Below are 17100 nucleotides of genomic sequence, written 5' to 3'. Positions count from 1 at the left end.
CAAATTCTCTATTACGCCTCCCTACCTTCAAAAGCCTACTAGAAAAATATTTTGACAAGTATCTTCAGTCTTCCCCAAATTACTCTTTTTCCTGGCCAGTGCCCATCTCTACCTTTGAAGCAACAGCATCTGAGAAGTGCAAGTGATACCTCATGAACGCAGACTGTTGAAGGGTAACTATTCTTAGCTTCAGAACAAAAAATAAACATTTATCTAGGAATTAGAAATCCACCTGTACTTTTGGGTATTGCAAAACTGTACCAGAGCGTCTTCAGTAAAACAACCAAGCAAGTTTCTGCAGTCCAATCAATAAGTCCCAACATTTATAGATCAGATGGTCCTGAAAAACTAGTTCTCAGCCCCACAAGGGTTTGTATGAGATGGACACCACTATCCTATCTTCATCTAATGAAACCTGTAGCTATTCAATGCGAGAACAGTTCAACATAGTTCTTCACTTGGGTCCCCATGAAAATTCAAAGCCAAGAAAGCTAATCCTTTCGGCTGTAACCTGGTCAAATGTGTCCAAAACAGCCCAGTGCTGAGGCAACATGGTTATCTGGCTAGTGTTATCCAGATCAGCATACCATCAGTAGGGGCTGCATAGCAGCTGGATAAATCACTGTGATTGAGATCTGGTATTCCTTGCAAATAGGCTTCCATTACCATGCATCAGCTTTAATTTTTCCATAGGTATTTAGGTTTCTCCAGCATATGCTATTTCCCATATTTGGTTGATCCTCAAGCTTTGAGTCACTTATCCTAAATATTATTTATTTGGCTTGGTGTCAATGTTTAGGTCTCATTCACTTCTGTGAAGCACCTCGGGATATTTTCCTACAATGTTGTTGCAAATGGCAAACTAGAGTTGTCAGCCCATGGCTGACTGAAAACAACCCCTTTTTCAGATTGAACAGCCTGTAGTGGGGATCCCAAACAGGACAAATATCTTAGAAAAATTAACAAGGTTGTTTGCAACCGATATCAAGGTGGGGAAAACACCTTGGCTAGTGTGTGTATAATATATATATATAAAAAAATAAACACATACATACACACACACTCTCCACTATGTGACAATCAGAAATTGGATTCCGTAAGGCAACCAGTACTCAAAGAATATACAAGCACCAAAGTCATTGTTGGGATCTCCTGTGGAAACCCAAAAAGCCTTACAGAAAAAGAGTCTCTCTTTTTGTCTTCTTTGGAGAAAATGAAGATGGGAGAAATGAAGTGGTGACTAGTGAACAAATCCCATCCCTCACTTCATTTAGCACACAGTGCTCCTTGAATTCCATCTCCAAGTAACAATGTATATTGTGTGTCCCCTAATTTTAAGAATGACAACTTGAAAGACAGCCTTTCTTAATTAGCTCTTGTACCCTTTAAAGGGTGGGTAAATATAATCCACCTGTGGCATAGGCTTGTACTGTTAAAGTACCCATTTAAACCCATAAATTAGCAAAGGGTAACAAGTTAGGCTTCCAGTGGAAAACCTGGCTTTCCCACCCTAGTGGGATTTTAACACTGCTGTTAACCCAGCTACAGGTCATCACAAGTCTCTTCCCACTTTCAGCCTCTGACCAAGAATAAATGGGCAGTGTCAGCCAATTGTTGCAATCAGCTTTCTTGCTCAGCTACAACCAACATGACAAAACCTTGTATCTAACCTACAGCAAGGATCATAAATGATTAACATTTCAGAAAATGAATGCAGGGGAGATGGCTCTCATACTCGGCTATTAAAAAATGAGAGAGCCATTGTTTAGAATACAAGCACAATGCGAGAGCTTCCAGAAAATTATGCTATTTCCAAATGAAGGGAATGGGGAGGGGGAGCAGTGGGGGAAGAAAGAGAGTGCTTGGCCATTTTGTGCTCATTTAAATCGATCTCAGTCAAATACATGGCATCTGACAATCTACCGTGGTTTAATTCAGGGGAGACGGCTGGTTATAGACAAGTGTCCAATTGGTGAAATCTTTATGCTGGGTTATGGGTTACTTTCCCGATCACAATCCAGTGATTCCTGCTGAACACAAAAGTAAAATACTGCAGGATGTCGGAATCTGAAATAAAAACAGAAAATGCTGGAAATCTCAGCGGGTCAGGCTAGACTAAGCTTTTTCTAACTTCTGCCATTACCATCTCAAGTCGGCCCATCATCCCTTTTGTCTCTCTAATCTCTCCTGTCTTCCACCCTATCACCGACCTTCTCTTTTGTTCTTTCCACCCCTCCCCCTCAAGAAGATGTTCATTTCGAACATTCGCCTACACAAGGCTAAAAATTAAATATTAAATTACCTACAGAAGATGTTATTTTTTAATTTGCCAACCGTCATACCATGTGACGCATTATAGTTTTTGGAGCAATGGAATAGGCAGAAATGCCAAGTGGGTCTGTTGGACATCAAGTCAATGGCCACTCAGCTTTAGTCCTGAGCTAAGTGCTCAGTGAAAATAAACTTATTTTAAGAGTCTGCCATGCTCCCAGTGACTGTCCTTTTAAACTTTGTGATTAAAAAGTGTGAAGGTAGTTCCTGCAGGGACGCAGTAGGATCTTCTAGTTTTATTTACATACCCAAAACATTAACTCTGTTTCTCTCTCCACAGATGCTGCCTGACCCGCTGAGATTTCCAGCATTTTCTGTTTTTATTTCAGATTCCTGCTGAAAGGTGCTTTTATATTATAACATTATCGTGCCGGCAATTCCTGATGCATGGGTCTTCAGCAGTCAGACTCCCCGGCATAAATCTCCAACCGACTGGCAACAGACCCTTCAACTACTCAACCGTAGGTGATGGGAGACTACAGTGTGCTGTGATCGTCTGCTCACTCCCTTACAGCCATCGCTGGCACGCAGTCAGGAATAGCAATCCGAGCTGACCTTCCCCTCCATAGGCCAATTGCCCCATTCCCTACTGCCACCCCTAGACAAAGTCAACTAGTGGAACACAAGGCAGAGATCGAACCAGAGGACCTTTGGGTCTGATTAACTTAGGTTACATTTACTTGAGGCATTGGAATCCATGCTTTAAGTGTCACTAAGTTCCCACCCATCTTTTTGTGGCGCGTTGGCTCCAGAGAAGGAAAAAGGCCCCCAAAATATTTCTGAACAAGACTTAAACGAGACAGTATACTTTCAAAGGAATTCGATGATGTGCTTGAAATTACTCGTTTGGAGCCAAACATTTGGTCACAACTATTCAGCCAAAACCTACAAACCCATCCAGTGACTGAAGTCATTGAAGTGGTAAAGATGATGTAATCCTGAGCATTATACATATAGTGACACAACTTCGCCACTGTGCAAGATTCTGGGTTGGAGGAGTGGGCGGTGAGAAGCCCTGCCCGATCGTGCCGTTACTGGAGCAGAACTTCATAGTCCTGTGCACGTAGCTCAGCTTGCGAGCACCGATTCGTCGTGTTCCCTTCGCCTTAACAAGAGGCAAATCAGTGAACGCAGTGTGTTTTCACTTGGAGGAATCAGAGACACCAAGTATCAACACAAACAAGCACAGTTCGACACGCCCATTTATTAAGTCATTAGGGCAGCACGCCACAAGGTCACATCAAGGGGAATGAATGCAAGCTGGCTCCAGCCCGCGCTTTTATGGAATACAGCACAAAGCCACTGAGCGTCAACCTCTCTTTTTTGAATGGTGACAAAAAAGTGGGACAGCACTTCCCTTTCAACTAATTTGGTAGCATTAGAAGGAAAGAAGAAAGGGTCCCAATGCAAACAGTCCCAATATATGTAACAAGGGGAAATAAGAGCAAACATCCATACATTTGTGCCGGCTTCAAAAAAAAGATCACAGCGAACATCAGTTACTATCTAACATTCTAATGATTAACGGCCAACAACGATAATGACAATATTAGTTCAAGCTGTAGGGAAAAACCCAATACTGATTTTCCATGACTGATTGGACACCAACATGATTAACAGTTTAGAACAGAATCATAGAAATTTTCAGCAGGGAAGGAGGCCATTCAGCCCATCGTGTCCCCGCTGGCCGACGAAGAGCTATCCAGCCTAATCCCACTTTCCAGCTCTCGGTCTGTAGCCCTGTAGGTTACGGCACTTCAAGTGCACATCCAAGTACTTTTTAAATGTGGTGAGGGTTTCTGCCTCTACCACCCTTTCAGGCAGTGAGTTCCAGACCACCGCCACCCTCTGGGTGAAAACATCTCTCCTCAAATCCTCTCTAAACCTCCTATCAGTTACTTTAAATCTATACCCCCTGGTTGTTGACCCCGCTGCTGAGGGAAATAGGTCCTTCCTATCCACTCTATCTAGGCCCCTCATATTTTTATACACCTCAACTAAATCTCCCCTCAGCCTCCTCTGTTCCAAAGAAAACAAACCCAGCCTAGCCAATCTTTCCTCACAGCTAAAATTCTCCAGTCTAGGCAACATCCTGGTAAATCCCCTCTTTACTCAAGGGCAAAACATAATTTCAGGCCAACAGGAAACAGAAGTTCAAAACATTCGTGGGTTACAGGATCTCAAGAACAGAGAGTGGATGATGTTGTATTAAAGGTCAACTTAAACAAAAAATTAGGAGAGTCGCATAGGTTTTGGTATTTAAAACTGCAACTTCTGTGACCAACTGATATCTTCAAGGCCAGTTTTATTTTATTTCCAAGAATTGCAAATAGTAAATCAGGTCTGTGAAGATGGCTCCAGTGCAAATTAATGGGCTGCTGCAGTCAAATTTCAAGAGGCTTTTTCCTGGGTGAAATATTTCATCCCCTCACTGCAACACTCTTGGTCGGGCAACCTCTGACTAAACTCTTTGTTCCCTTGAGAAAGAGAGAGAGGATCTAAGACTCAGCAGCATTTCCCCACTGCTTCTCCCAAAGGAGCCTTCTAGAGGGAAAGGGGGGGGGGGTCCCAAAATATCAGCAGCAGTATGAGGGAAAGGGTAACTGAGGCCACGCAACAGGAACAGTGTGCTTCCACTAACAATTTACAGCATCATTACCTTGAACTACAACAATTTACATTTTTATAGCACCTTTAATGTATTACAATGTCCTAAGCCGCTTTCTAGGAGTATTATAAGACGAAACAAATAAATTTGACACCGAGCTGCGTAAGTAGAAATTAGTGCAGGTTGGTCAAAGAGGGAGGTTTTAAGGAGCATCTTGAAGGAGGAAAGAGGGGTAGAGAGGCGGAAAGGTTTAAGGGAGGGAGTTCCAGAGCTTGGGGCCCAGGCCCAGGCAGCTGAAGGCAGGGAGGCTCAAGAGGGCAGAATTAGAGGACCACAGATATCGCCCCCCCACCCCCGCCAAGATGTCTGCGCTCCTCTAATTCTGCCCTCGAGCATCTCTGATTATAATCGCTCAACCATTGGTGGCCGTGCCTTCAGCTGCCTGGGCCCCAAGCTCTGGAACTCCCTCCCTCAACTCTCTTTCTTCCTTCAAGACGGTCCTTAAAACCGACTGCTTTGACCAAGCTTTTCGTCACCTGCGCTAATTTCTACTTACGCGGCTCGGTGTCAAACTTTTCATCTCAAAAAACTCATGTGAAGCACTGTGGGACGTTTCATTATGTTAAAGGCGCTATATAAATAAAAGTTGTTGTTGTTACAGGGAACTTACTCCTGTGCACCTCGACAAAGATAAAACGGCGGCCAATTGTCAACTATTAACTTGATAACAACCCCTTTAAAGGTTCATCAGCTTCGGTTAACTGATAATCTAAAAAAAACAACAGATTTGCTCCGTTTGGACAAGCTAGTGATCCGAGATCCTGTTAATTCCCACCAGAGGGGACTCAATGGACTGGCTTCAACTCTAGAAGGGATTGAAAGGCAGACTCGGCACAGATTACCTGGTGGCTCAGATGATGGAACAGGAGTGAAAGGATCAGGTACGTTGATTGGCGCAACGGCAGCATCCGGAACCAACAGTTCTGTAGGCGTTTCCGCTGAACCAACCGAGCAGATAAAGGCAGACAGAGGAGGCGGAGGCAAGAAAAGCAGCAAGGAGGGAGAGAAGGAAACAGAAGGCAATTATACATCACCAAATCATTTACTTGCTTTCTATCTGCCCAGCCAGCCAATCACAGAGTTCTTACATGGTATTTACTGGAGAGAAATAGGCCATTCGGCCCAACAGGTCCATGCCGGTGTCAGAAGGTTGTGGGGTCAAGTCCCACTCCAGGTACTTGAGCAAAAAAAAAATCTATTTGATACTCCAGTGCAGCGCCGAGGGAGCGCCGCGCTGTCGTAGGGGCACCGCATTGTCGGAGGGACTGCGCTGGGGAGCGGCGCGCTGTCGGATGAGCCGCTAAACTCAGACCCTGTCTGCTCTCTCAAGTGGTCGTAAAAGATCCCATGGCACTAACTTTGAAGAACAGCAGGGGAGTTATCCCCAGTGTCTTTGGCCAATATTTATTCCTCAATCAACAGAGCAAAAACATTATCTGGTCATTATCACATTGCTGTTTGTGGGAGCTTGCTGTGCACAAATTAGCTGCTGCATTTTCTACATTGCAACATCGACTATGCTTCAAAAGTACTTCATTGGTTGTAAAGCGCTTTGAGACGTCCGGTGGTCGTGAAAGGCGCTATAGAAATCTGTATATTTCTTTCTTTATGCTCCACATGAGCCTGTAGTTGGATTGATTTATGCCAGAGATCGGCAGCAGGTCAAAGTTTAGGTCAAATCGTGATCATCCAGCTTACTTTTATATTATACAGGAAGAGATTATTCAGAGAGCTTCCTCTGAAAAACTTTATACCATTAGGAAAGGCAGGAAAGTCATCTGAAGCTCTGGAAGAGGGCCCAATAAATAAAGATCTTATTCTTTATTATTTACCTGACAAAATCAACCAATCAAATATATTTCCCAATCAAACTTTAGTTAAAAAAGTAGAAACATGCTCGTCGCAGGATTGCTCAGCTCCAACTTTAAAAAGCATCTTTCAGTGATCTCCAGGACTGGGTAAAATAAATATGTTGCACTGGCTGTTTGCACGACAGCGCAGAGTGCTGGAAGCAGAGACTCAGCAGCGGAATATAAGAACATAATAGGAGCAGGAGGAGGCCATATGGCCTCTCGAGCCTACTCCGCCATTTTGTACGATAGAAACAAAGAAAATAGGTGCAGGAGTAGACCATTCGGCTCTTCGAGCCTGCGCCACCATTCAATAAGATCATGGCTGATCATTCCCTCAGTACCTTTGCCTGCTTTCTCTCCATAACCCTTGATCCCTTTAGCCGTAAAGGCCATATCTAACTCCCTCTTGAATATATCCAATGAACTGGCAACAACAACTCTCTGCGGCAGGGAATTCCACAGGTTAACAACTCTCTGAGTGAAGAAGTTTCTCCTCATCTCAGTCCTAAATGGCCTACCCCTTATCCTAAGATTGTGTCCCCTGGTTTTGGACTTCCCCAACATCGGGAACATTCTACCCGCATTTAACCTGTCCTGTCCCGTCAGAATTTTATATGTTTCTATGAGATCCCCTCTCATCCTTCTAAACTCCAATGTATAAAGGCCCAGTTGATCCAGTCTCTCCTCATATGTCAGTCCAGCCATCCCGGGAATCAGTCTGGTGAACCTTCGCTGCACTGCCTCAATAGCAAGAACGTCCTTCCTCAGATTAGGAGACCAAAACTGAACACAATATTCCAGGTGAGGCCTCACCAAGGCCCTGTACAACTGCAGCAAGCCCTCCCTGCTCCTATACTCAAATCCCCTAGCTATGAAGGCCAACATACCATTTGCCTTCTTCACCGCCTGCTGTACCTGTATGCCAACTTTCAATGACTGATGAACAATGACACCCAGGTCTCGTTGCACCTCCCCTTTTCCTAATCTGTCGCCATTCAGATAATATTCTGTCTCCACGTTTTTGCTCCCAAAGTGGATAACCTCACATTTATCCACATTATACTGCATCTGAGTCCATGATCCTCCATTTAATACGATCATGACTGAACCGATCATGGACTCAGATCCACTTCCCTGCCCGGCTCCCCATAACCCCTTTTTCCCTTATCGGTTAAGAAACTGTATGTTATCCAGACTGGTGGCTGGATGCCTCCCATTTTCTTCTTGAACTTGGACTGGGCTTCTCCGACAAGGAGCAGAGGCTTATTGTGGGTCCTCAGCTTCGGACTTTTCCATCAACTCCCCAGAGCACTTGCACAAGTCCTCAGCTTTGCGACGGCTGAAAAAGGTCACTGGGAATCAGTGATAAATTTGCACTCGGAAGTCAACAGTGAGAAAGGGTGTGGGGGGAATGACTTTGGAACTTCTGCACAGTCATGCATCTTTTTATACAAACCCTTTTGAATTGAGAAATGGTGCCTGCTGTTTTTTTCAAAACTAAGGGCCTGGATTTGTGCTCCCCATGGGCCTGTATGAGGTGCTCACACATTCGTGATGTCCCTACAAGTTCAGGGTTTAACCATGCTAAGCGAATGTGCCTAAACCTGGACATTCCGTCAGATCGCTCACCTCCGAAACTAAAGGGCCTCCGCGGTGGGCGTAGGAGAGTTGGGCGATTTGCTCAACTCCGACCCAGCGAATGACCTTCAAATCCTTCCGACTGATAAAAGCAGGCATAAGGATTGTTTTTTTTTTAAATCAGTGTAAGACTTTTAAAGCACAGAATAATACATTTGTTTTCAATAATTTAAACATTTAAAATCCTATTAAGGCAAGTTTATTATTAGACCATTTAAAATGTGAATTTATTTTTCAAAAAGTTAAACTTTTTATTTAAGAAATTAATTAAATTCCATTTTAAATGTGTGATTTAAAAAATATATATTTTCAGTGTTGCCGTGTTTTTGGGGGAATTCCCATTCATACTTATGGTGATTCCGTATATACTCTGATATGTTCTTATGTAACCTAAGAAATAGGAGCAGGAGTAGGCCATACGGCCCCTCGAGCCTGCTCCGCCATTCAAGATCATAGCTGATCTGATCATGGACTCATCTCCACTTCCCCGACCACTCCCCGTAACCCCTTATCGTTTAAGAAACTGTCTATTTCTGTCTTTAATTTATTCAATGTCCCAGCTTCCACAGCACTCTGACGCAGTGAATTCCACAGATTTACAACCCACAGAAGAAATTCCTCCTCATCTCAGTTTTAAATGGGTGGCCCCTTATTCTCAGATTATATCCCCTAGTTCTCGTCTCCCCTATCAGTGGAAACATCCTCTCTGCATCCACTTTGTTGAGCCCTCTCATAATCTTATATGTTTCGATGGGATCACCTCTCATTCTTCTGAATTCCAATGAGTAGAGGCCCAACCTACTCAACCTTTCCTCATAAGTCAACCCCCTCATCTCTGGGATCAACCTAGTGAACCTTCTCTGAACTGCCTCCAATGCAAGTATATCCTTTCGTAAATATGGAAACCAAAACCGCACGTAGTATTCCGGGTGTGGCCTCACCAATACCCTGTATAACTGTAGCAAGACTTCCCTGCTTTTATACTCCATCCCCTTTGCAATAAAGGGCAAGATACAATTGGCCTGCCTGATCACTTGGGCCAGCCCACGTGAAGCGTACGAAACCCGTACGCTCCCTGGACACTTGGGCATCTGCAAAGGCCTCTGCGTAGAGCCCCAGGCCCATGAATCTCCGAACCTCCGGGACCACCGGGTACTTTCATAGAAATGTTTGCTGCCGGAGGCATCCGCCCGCGGGAAGCCTGCGACCGCAGATCCTGGGACTGAGTGTGCATTAAGCTATGCGCTGAATTCCCCTCACTGCCGAACCAACGTTACTGCAATGATGTGCGGCCACGCAGCGGACAGGGAACCTCGTGCATGCTGCCAGCGGACCTTTCAATGTAAATAAGCGTGCGCGCGGGAAAAATTGAACGGGCCGTGCAGCCAGTTAAAGGGACTACGCAGCAAACAAAAAAATGACAGGGAACATTGGGCTCAATCTTCCTCAAATATCGCTCACTCTCACTCTCCGGAAGATTTTTCTGGTGAGGCTACATACGCTGGCCTAAGCAGAACTGGAGTAACTCTCAGCTGGTCAAACTTCCCTAAATGGCCAGAAAAAAAACTGACCTAAAAAAAATCATAACTAACAGTTATGATACTGCAAATTGATTGGGGAAACTGTGATTTTTCAACTTAGGCCAAAAAGAGCAGCCTGCTCCAAAAAGACGCCGCAAATCACCGGGGAAAATTGTTCCTAACGCAAAAACAGTCTCAGTCTCATTTTCTTTTCCATTTCGAGTCACTTCCCTTGGGGGGGTAAGGGGGAATTAATAAATTATCACCGTCTCAAACGTGAACCAGTCTTTTGCTTTCATATGCTGCCTGACCCGCTGTGCAGTAGTTTCAGCCACGGAATGCAGCACCGTTTCGGACAGTGAAAGCGACGGTCACAAGAGCACAGCAGGATTGGTTTGTGCACTAACCTGTCTCTGAGGCAAAGGGATCTATTGCAAAAACGTCTGCCTGCAACTGCAGCGGCACTGGAGGAAGCCCCGGTATCAGGCTCTCGGTGGACGTGTTCGTCTTCTCAACCTTGCCTGCAAAATTCACAAAACAATTTTAAGCTTTTGTCTACATTTAATGAATGCTTTCTTGCATCAGAGAATGCCACCACGATGATAAACACTCGCTTGTCAACTGATCTCTGCATTTCTTATTAAGAGACCATACTGTGGTTAACTTAACCTACAATTTAAAACATGTTACAAATGCTGATGTAAAGGCGGCCGTCTTAACGAATAAACTTCCCTTTAAAAATACAAACACATCAGGCTGAATTTTTAAAATTGTGTTACAACAGTAACCTCTTTATTCGGAGAATCGTTGGAATATCTTATTGCTGTATGTGGGATCTTGGTGTGCGCGGATTGGCTGTTGGGTTCCTTCAACAACAACAACATCATCTACTTGTACAGCGTCTTTAATGTAGTGAAATATCCCAAGGCGCTTCACAGGAATGTTAGAGATAAAACTTTGACACCGAGCCACACAAGTAGAAATTAGTGCAGGTCGGTCAAAGAGGTATGTTTTAAGGAGTGACATGAAGGGGCCCTTCCTCATCCTTGCCCAGCACAGCAACGCTCATTGCTTGCAAAGTGCGACATAAGTACGGAAGAATTTAAAAAAAAATTCTTGGAGTGACTCAGCCATTTGATTATTAGTTTTTGTCCCTGTCCAAATTAACCTCGTTTCCAAAGCCAATCTCTGAAGGGTGCCCTCACATGGTGTGAAAGGTAAACTGCATGTGCTCCAGTGACAAACAGCACAATGGTCCCCAAGGGGAGGTCCCATTACTTAACATAAGAAATAAGAGCAGGAGAAGGAGTAGGCCATATGGCCCCTCGAGCCTGCTCCGTCCGCCATTTAATACGATCATGGCTGATCTGATCATGGACTCAGCTCCACCTCCCTGCCCGGTCCCCATAATCCTTTATCGGTTAAGAAACTGTCTATCTCTGTCTTAAATTTATTCAATGACCCAGCTTCCACAGCTCTATGATGCAGCGAATTCCACAGATATACAACCCTCAGAAGAAATTCCTTCTCATCTCAGTTTTAAATAGGCGGCCCCTTATTCTAAGATTATGCCCCCTAGTTCTCGTCTCCCCATGAGTGGAAACATCTTCTCTGCAACCACCTGGTCAAGCCCCAATCTTATACGTTGTGATAAGATCACCTCTCATTCTTCTGAATTCCAATGAATAGAGGCCCAACCTCCTCAACCTTTCCTCATATGTCAACCCCTTCATCTCCGGAATCAACCTAGTGAACCTTCTCTGAACTGCCTCCAAAGCAAATATATCCTCTCTTAAATATGGAAACCAAAACTGCACGCAGTATTCCAGGTGTGGCCTCACCAATACCCGATGGTGTATAACTGTAGCAAGACTTCCCTGCTTTTATACACCATCCCCTTTGCAATAAAGGCCAAGATTCCATTGGTCTTCCTGATCACTTGCTGTACCTGCATACTATCCTTTTGTGTTTCATTCACAAGTAACCCCAGGTCCCGCTGTACTGCGGCACTTTGCAAATTTTCTCTATTTAAATAATAACTTGCTCTTTGATTTTTTCTGCCAAATTGCATAATCTCACACTTTCCAACATTATACTCCAGCTGCCAAATTTTTGTCCACTCAACAGCGAGTTCCCAACAGCAGGTCTGTCAGACCACTCGAGAGTTTGCTTTTGTTCAAATTAAGCTCAATCTTGCATCAAAAGTGCTGCGGGGCTTGAATTAAAAAATCACAAACTGCTGAGTAGCGGTGCTTCGACAGTGCAGCGCTGTGGTTTAATTAACAAGTTAGTGGGAGAGACACAAGGCCGACTTGTCAGCGTTGCGGCCTAGCCCAGCAGTCTGAGTGGCTCCCGGCCTGCGAGCACCATCGAAGCAGGCCGGGGAGCAGAAGGAGCAGGGTGGTGGCGTACCACTCCAGAGAGCAGCGCGCACTGGAGCAGGAGAGCAACGGCAATGAAGAGGGACGTCACCAAGATCCAGCTTTGTGATTGGAGCGTGGGCAGGTACAGCAGGAGCGGCGAGGTCGGGGCGAAGGAGCAGCGAGAGATTGCAGAGGGATGTGATCGGGGCCGAGGAGAGGCGTGGGTTCGGGGCTCAGAAGAGGCGAGGGCCCAGGGGCAGCACGGGCCCAGCCCACACTGCGATGTGTGCGCGCACTAGGTCCGTGCAGCAGAGCTGGTCTCCAGTCGTCTTGGTTAACCCTTGCCACTGGACCAAGACCTAGCTTTGTCAAGCCTGTGTGGTGGCTGGGTGTGCAATGGTCACCCTACATTAAAAAAAATCCACACACAGGCATCTTCCATCCTTCAAGATTTAATTCGGGACCTGGAATTTTAGGCCCTTCATTTGAAACACCTGTGAACTTTTTGACGTGGAAGCAAGTCATCCTCGATTCGAAGGACCGCTTATGATGAATTGTCAGCTGCTTCACTGCAATTTGCTGCATTACTGGAACTACATCAGCAACAGTGGCTACAGTGACAACACTGGCTGCAGTGACGCCACTAGCCCACCGATACTGGAAACAGACACCGATCCCCAGGTGCATCCCAGCATCTGCAGTGCTCATTCTGCTCACACGTCCATGACAGTGACTACGCTGCACACCCCTGAATACCAAGCCACCGCAGAGCCGGATACAAACTGCAACATCTCTGCGCGCAGGTAAGTGCCGCTGAAGCGTAAATCATTACTTTGTACAAATGTCACGACTACAGACTCTGCCAAAATCGCTCTCAATTATGCTCTGGCTCCGATCCAATTTCGTCTTGTTCGCCTGAAGATAAAGATACACCGTTCGTCTTCCCCAATGTGTTGAAATAAAGCACCGTCGAATGCTTAACTTCCTCACGTGAAATTCCTTTGCCCGCTTTATGAACAGAGATGTTAACCCATTTGTTTTATCTGAAACAGGTTCACACCTGTTAAAATAGCAAAGACAATGACCGAGAAATTAATCTCGGACGGTGCAGCAGCACGGGGCAATATCGGACTGAGCTCCCGTTATACACCGCGCTCGATATTCAGTTCCATTCACTGCACTGGAACAAAGTATCGGGCGCAGAGTACAACGGGCGCCCAATCCGACACTCCCCCCGTTTTGCTCCGCTGCCCGAGGTGAAAATGGAGTTTGGAAGAATGAGTGGTGATCTTATTGAAACGTTTAAGATTCTTAAGGAGCTCGACAGGGTAGATGCAGAGAGGATGTTTCCACTGGTGGGGAAATCTAGAACTAGGGGGCATAGTCTCAGAATAAGGGATCGCCCATTTAGAACGCAGATGAGGAGGAATTTCTTCTCTGAGGCTCATGAATCTTTGGAATTCTCTGCCCCAGAGAGCTGTGGAGGCTGGGTCATTGAATATATTTAAGGTGGAGATAGACAGATTTCTGAACTACAGGGGAGACAAGGGTTATGGGGAATGGGCAGGAAAGTGGAGTTGAGGCCAAGATCTGATCAGCCATGATCTTATTGAATGGCGGAGCAGGCTCGAAGGGCCAGATTGTCGACTCCTGCTCCTATTTCTTATGTTCTTGTGTAATATTTAGCCCTGATTGCTTCTACTGTAGCTCAGCCTTTCCCAGGACCTCCCAACCGTAGAATCCTTTACCGCCACCAGTTTCGTCCTGCTCTTAAACCGCTCACTTGCGTTTCCCAAGAACCTTGGAGTGCATGTCCACAGATCCCTGAAGGTAGCAGGCCAGGTAGATAAGGTGGTTAAGAAGCCATACGAAATACTTGCCTTTATTAGCCGAGGCACAGAATACAAGAGCAGGGAGATTATGCTTGAACTGTATAAAACACTAGTTCGGCCACAGCTAGAGTACTGTGTGCAGTTCTGGTCACCACATTACAGGAAAGATGTGATAGCACTCGAGAGGGTGCAGGGGAGTTTTACACCTGGACTGGAGAATTTTAGCTGTGAGGAAAGATTGGACAAGCTGGGGTTGTTTTCTTTGGAACAGAGGAGGCTGAAGGGAGACCTTACTGAGGTGTATAAAATTATGGGGGGTGTAAATAAGTGGATAGGAAGGACCTATTTCCCTTAGCAGAAGGGTCAACAACCAGGGGGCAGAGATTTAAAGTAATTGGTGGGCGGTTTAGAGGGGATTTGAGAGCTTGTTGGGGGGAGGTCTGGAACTCACTGCCTGAAAGGGTGGGAGAGGCAGAAACCCTCATTACATTTAAGTAGTACTTGGATGTGCACTTGAAGTGCCGTAACCTACAGGGCTTGGGACCAGGAGCTGGAAAGTGGGATTTGGCTGGATAGCTCTTTGTCGGCCGGCGCGGACACGATGGGCCGAAATGGCCTCCTTCCCTGCTGTAAATTTCTATGATTCTATGAATAAAATCAAATTCAAGATCAATACCTCACGACATCTGTTCAAGGTCGGCCTTACCGTCTTTGAGCTTCTCGAAGTCCTTGTTGAGCAGCTCCTCCGCGGTAAGTTTGGAGAAGTTGTCGTCGGCAAACGGATTCCACGTCGAGACGTCGGGAGGGTTGTACACGTTCTGCTGCGAGGTCCGGGGAGAGCCTGAGGGAGTGGTCGTCGCTGACCTGATTGCAACAGGGCCGCACGGTTAACACCTTTTGCTGGTTGGGCTAAAACTTACTAGAAGCTCCTCTAGCATTTTACTAAACACAAGTCAAGAGCACCCCAATGGCCTTGTAGGTAAATGGACTGCCCCACGTAGTACTGAGCAGACCAAGAAGGTTCAAGGTTCGGTTCCTGGCCTATGCTAAGTTAACTGCCGTCAGTTGAGACAGCAATTAGCCTCGGTATTCCTGGACTAGGGCAGACTGGAAAATACCGTCAGTTAGGGTTTTCCATGCTTAAATACTACCCATTGACTCTTGACAGATGACTGATGGAGAATGAGGGCGGTATTGGGTTGAACAGCCTGTCAACACTTCGTGTCCAGACTGGTACTTGAATGGCCCCATGTACCAGTTACCAAAGTAGTGTGAATTTGGAAGTTCCTACCACATGTCAGGTTGACCTAAAAGATCCCATGCAACAATTTCGAAGAAGAGCAGGAGAGTTCTCTCCAGTGTCCTGCCAATATTTATTCCTCAATCAACATCACAAAAAAAAACTTTATCTGATCATTATCACATTGCTGTCTGTGGGAGCTTGCTGTGCGCAAATTGGTTGCCGCGGTTTTCCTGCAGAACAACAGTGACCATACTTGAAAAAGTACTTCATTGGTTGTAATGCGCTATGGGACGTCTGGAGGTCATGAAAGGCATTTCTTTTCTTTTTCATGGCGTGGTTGAGGCAATTAGTACAGATGCATTTAAGGGGAAACTAGATCGGTACATGAGGGAGAAAGGAATAGGAATAGGAATGTGTTGATAGTGAGAGATGAAGTAAGGTGAGAGGAAGCTCGTGTGGAACATAAACACCGGAACAGACCTGTTAGGCCGAGTGGCCTGTTTCTGTGCTGTAACACTCCACGTAATTCTATTGAGACAGGAAATAATTGTAATTAAGCCAGGTACTCAAATATTGACTGATTTGAAGAAGTTAAAATTGAACCTACTTGGATTTGTTTAAACCAGCTTCGGCGGCTGCAGCGGCCAGGAGCTGGGTGGATTTGCTGACTGGGACCCCAAAGACTGCGCTGTACGTGACGTCGCTCAGGATCCTCCTGTGGCCAGCACGCTGAGTCTTGGGAGACGATGGAGGGGTCAGTGACACCGACACCATTTTCGGAGACTGGTTTGGCGCCACTTGTGGCGATGGCGGCTGCTGAATCTGGGTCTGCAAGGGAAAGCGGTAAAAAGCGTTAAGCGCATCCCATCACCAGCATCCCACAATCACTGGTCAAAATACATCTTTGTAAAAGCTCAGGTCAGGATCAACTGTTGGGACATCTCCAAATTCAACGGCTGTCCCTGATGTTTACCCGGATATCACCACCTACTTATCTAAAGTGACTGGAACCCCTAACTTTCAAATAAGAACATAAGAATTCGGAGTAGGAGTAGGCCACTCGGCCCCTCAAGTCTGCTCCGCCGTTAAATATCATGGCTGATCATCTACCTCAACTCCACTTTCCTGCACTATCCCCATATCCCTCGATTCCCTTAAATCCAAAAATGGCTGATCTGATCTTGGCCTCAACTCCACTTCCCTTTCTGCTTCCCCATAACCCTGGACTCAGTTATCGTTCAGAAATCTGTCTATCTCCACCTTAAATATATTCAATGACCCAGCCCCTACAGCTCTCTGGGGTAGAGAATGCCACAGATTCACCAAGTGAAGATGTTTCTCCTCGCCTCAGTCGTAAATGTCCGGCCCCTTATTCTGAGACCCCAGCCAGGGGGAAACATCCTCCTGCATCTACCCTGTCAAGTCCTGTAAGAATTTTGTATGTTTCAATGAAATCACCTCTCATTCTTCTAAACTCTAGAGAATATAGGCCTCGTCTGCTCAATCTCTCCTCATAGGACCATACCCCCATCCCAGGAATCAGTCTGGTGAACCTTCCAATTAAGGTACAGGTTGAATCTCTCTTATCCAGAACTCCCTTATCTGGAACTACCCCTCGACCAGAACCATTCCCAGCCACTGGGTGGCGCATG

At 45.7% G+C, this 17100-nt stretch overlaps 1 protein-coding gene across 5 annotated transcripts in view; it reads right to left on the bottom strand.

Moving 5' to 3' along the window:
* LOC139235025 (AP2-associated protein kinase 1-like) overlaps positions 1–17100 on the bottom strand; it is a 138568-nt gene that overhangs the window by 42997 nt on the left and 78471 nt on the right. For 3 of the 5 annotated variants that reach the window (XM_070866114.1, XM_070866116.1, XM_070866115.1), the window contains exons 12-15: positions 16056–16276; positions 14912–15069; positions 10418–10531; positions 5842–5937 (exon numbers count right to left, since the gene is read on the bottom strand). In XM_070866114.1, the coding sequence (XP_070722215.1) occupies positions 5842–5937; positions 10418–10531; positions 14912–15069; positions 16056–16276 (589 nt within the window). The remainder of the gene's footprint in view (positions 1–5841; positions 5938–10417; positions 10532–14911; positions 15070–16055; positions 16277–17100) is intronic. The other 2 variants (XM_070866117.1, XM_070866118.1) reach the window with 1 other exon arrangement.

The sequence above is a fragment of the Pristiophorus japonicus genome, chromosome 22 (assembly GCF_044704955.1).
Source record: "Pristiophorus japonicus isolate sPriJap1 chromosome 22, sPriJap1.hap1, whole genome shotgun sequence".
NCBI lineage: Eukaryota > Metazoa > Chordata > Chondrichthyes > Pristiophoridae > Pristiophorus > Pristiophorus japonicus.
This window is presented reverse-complemented; position numbering and strand designations above follow the sequence as displayed.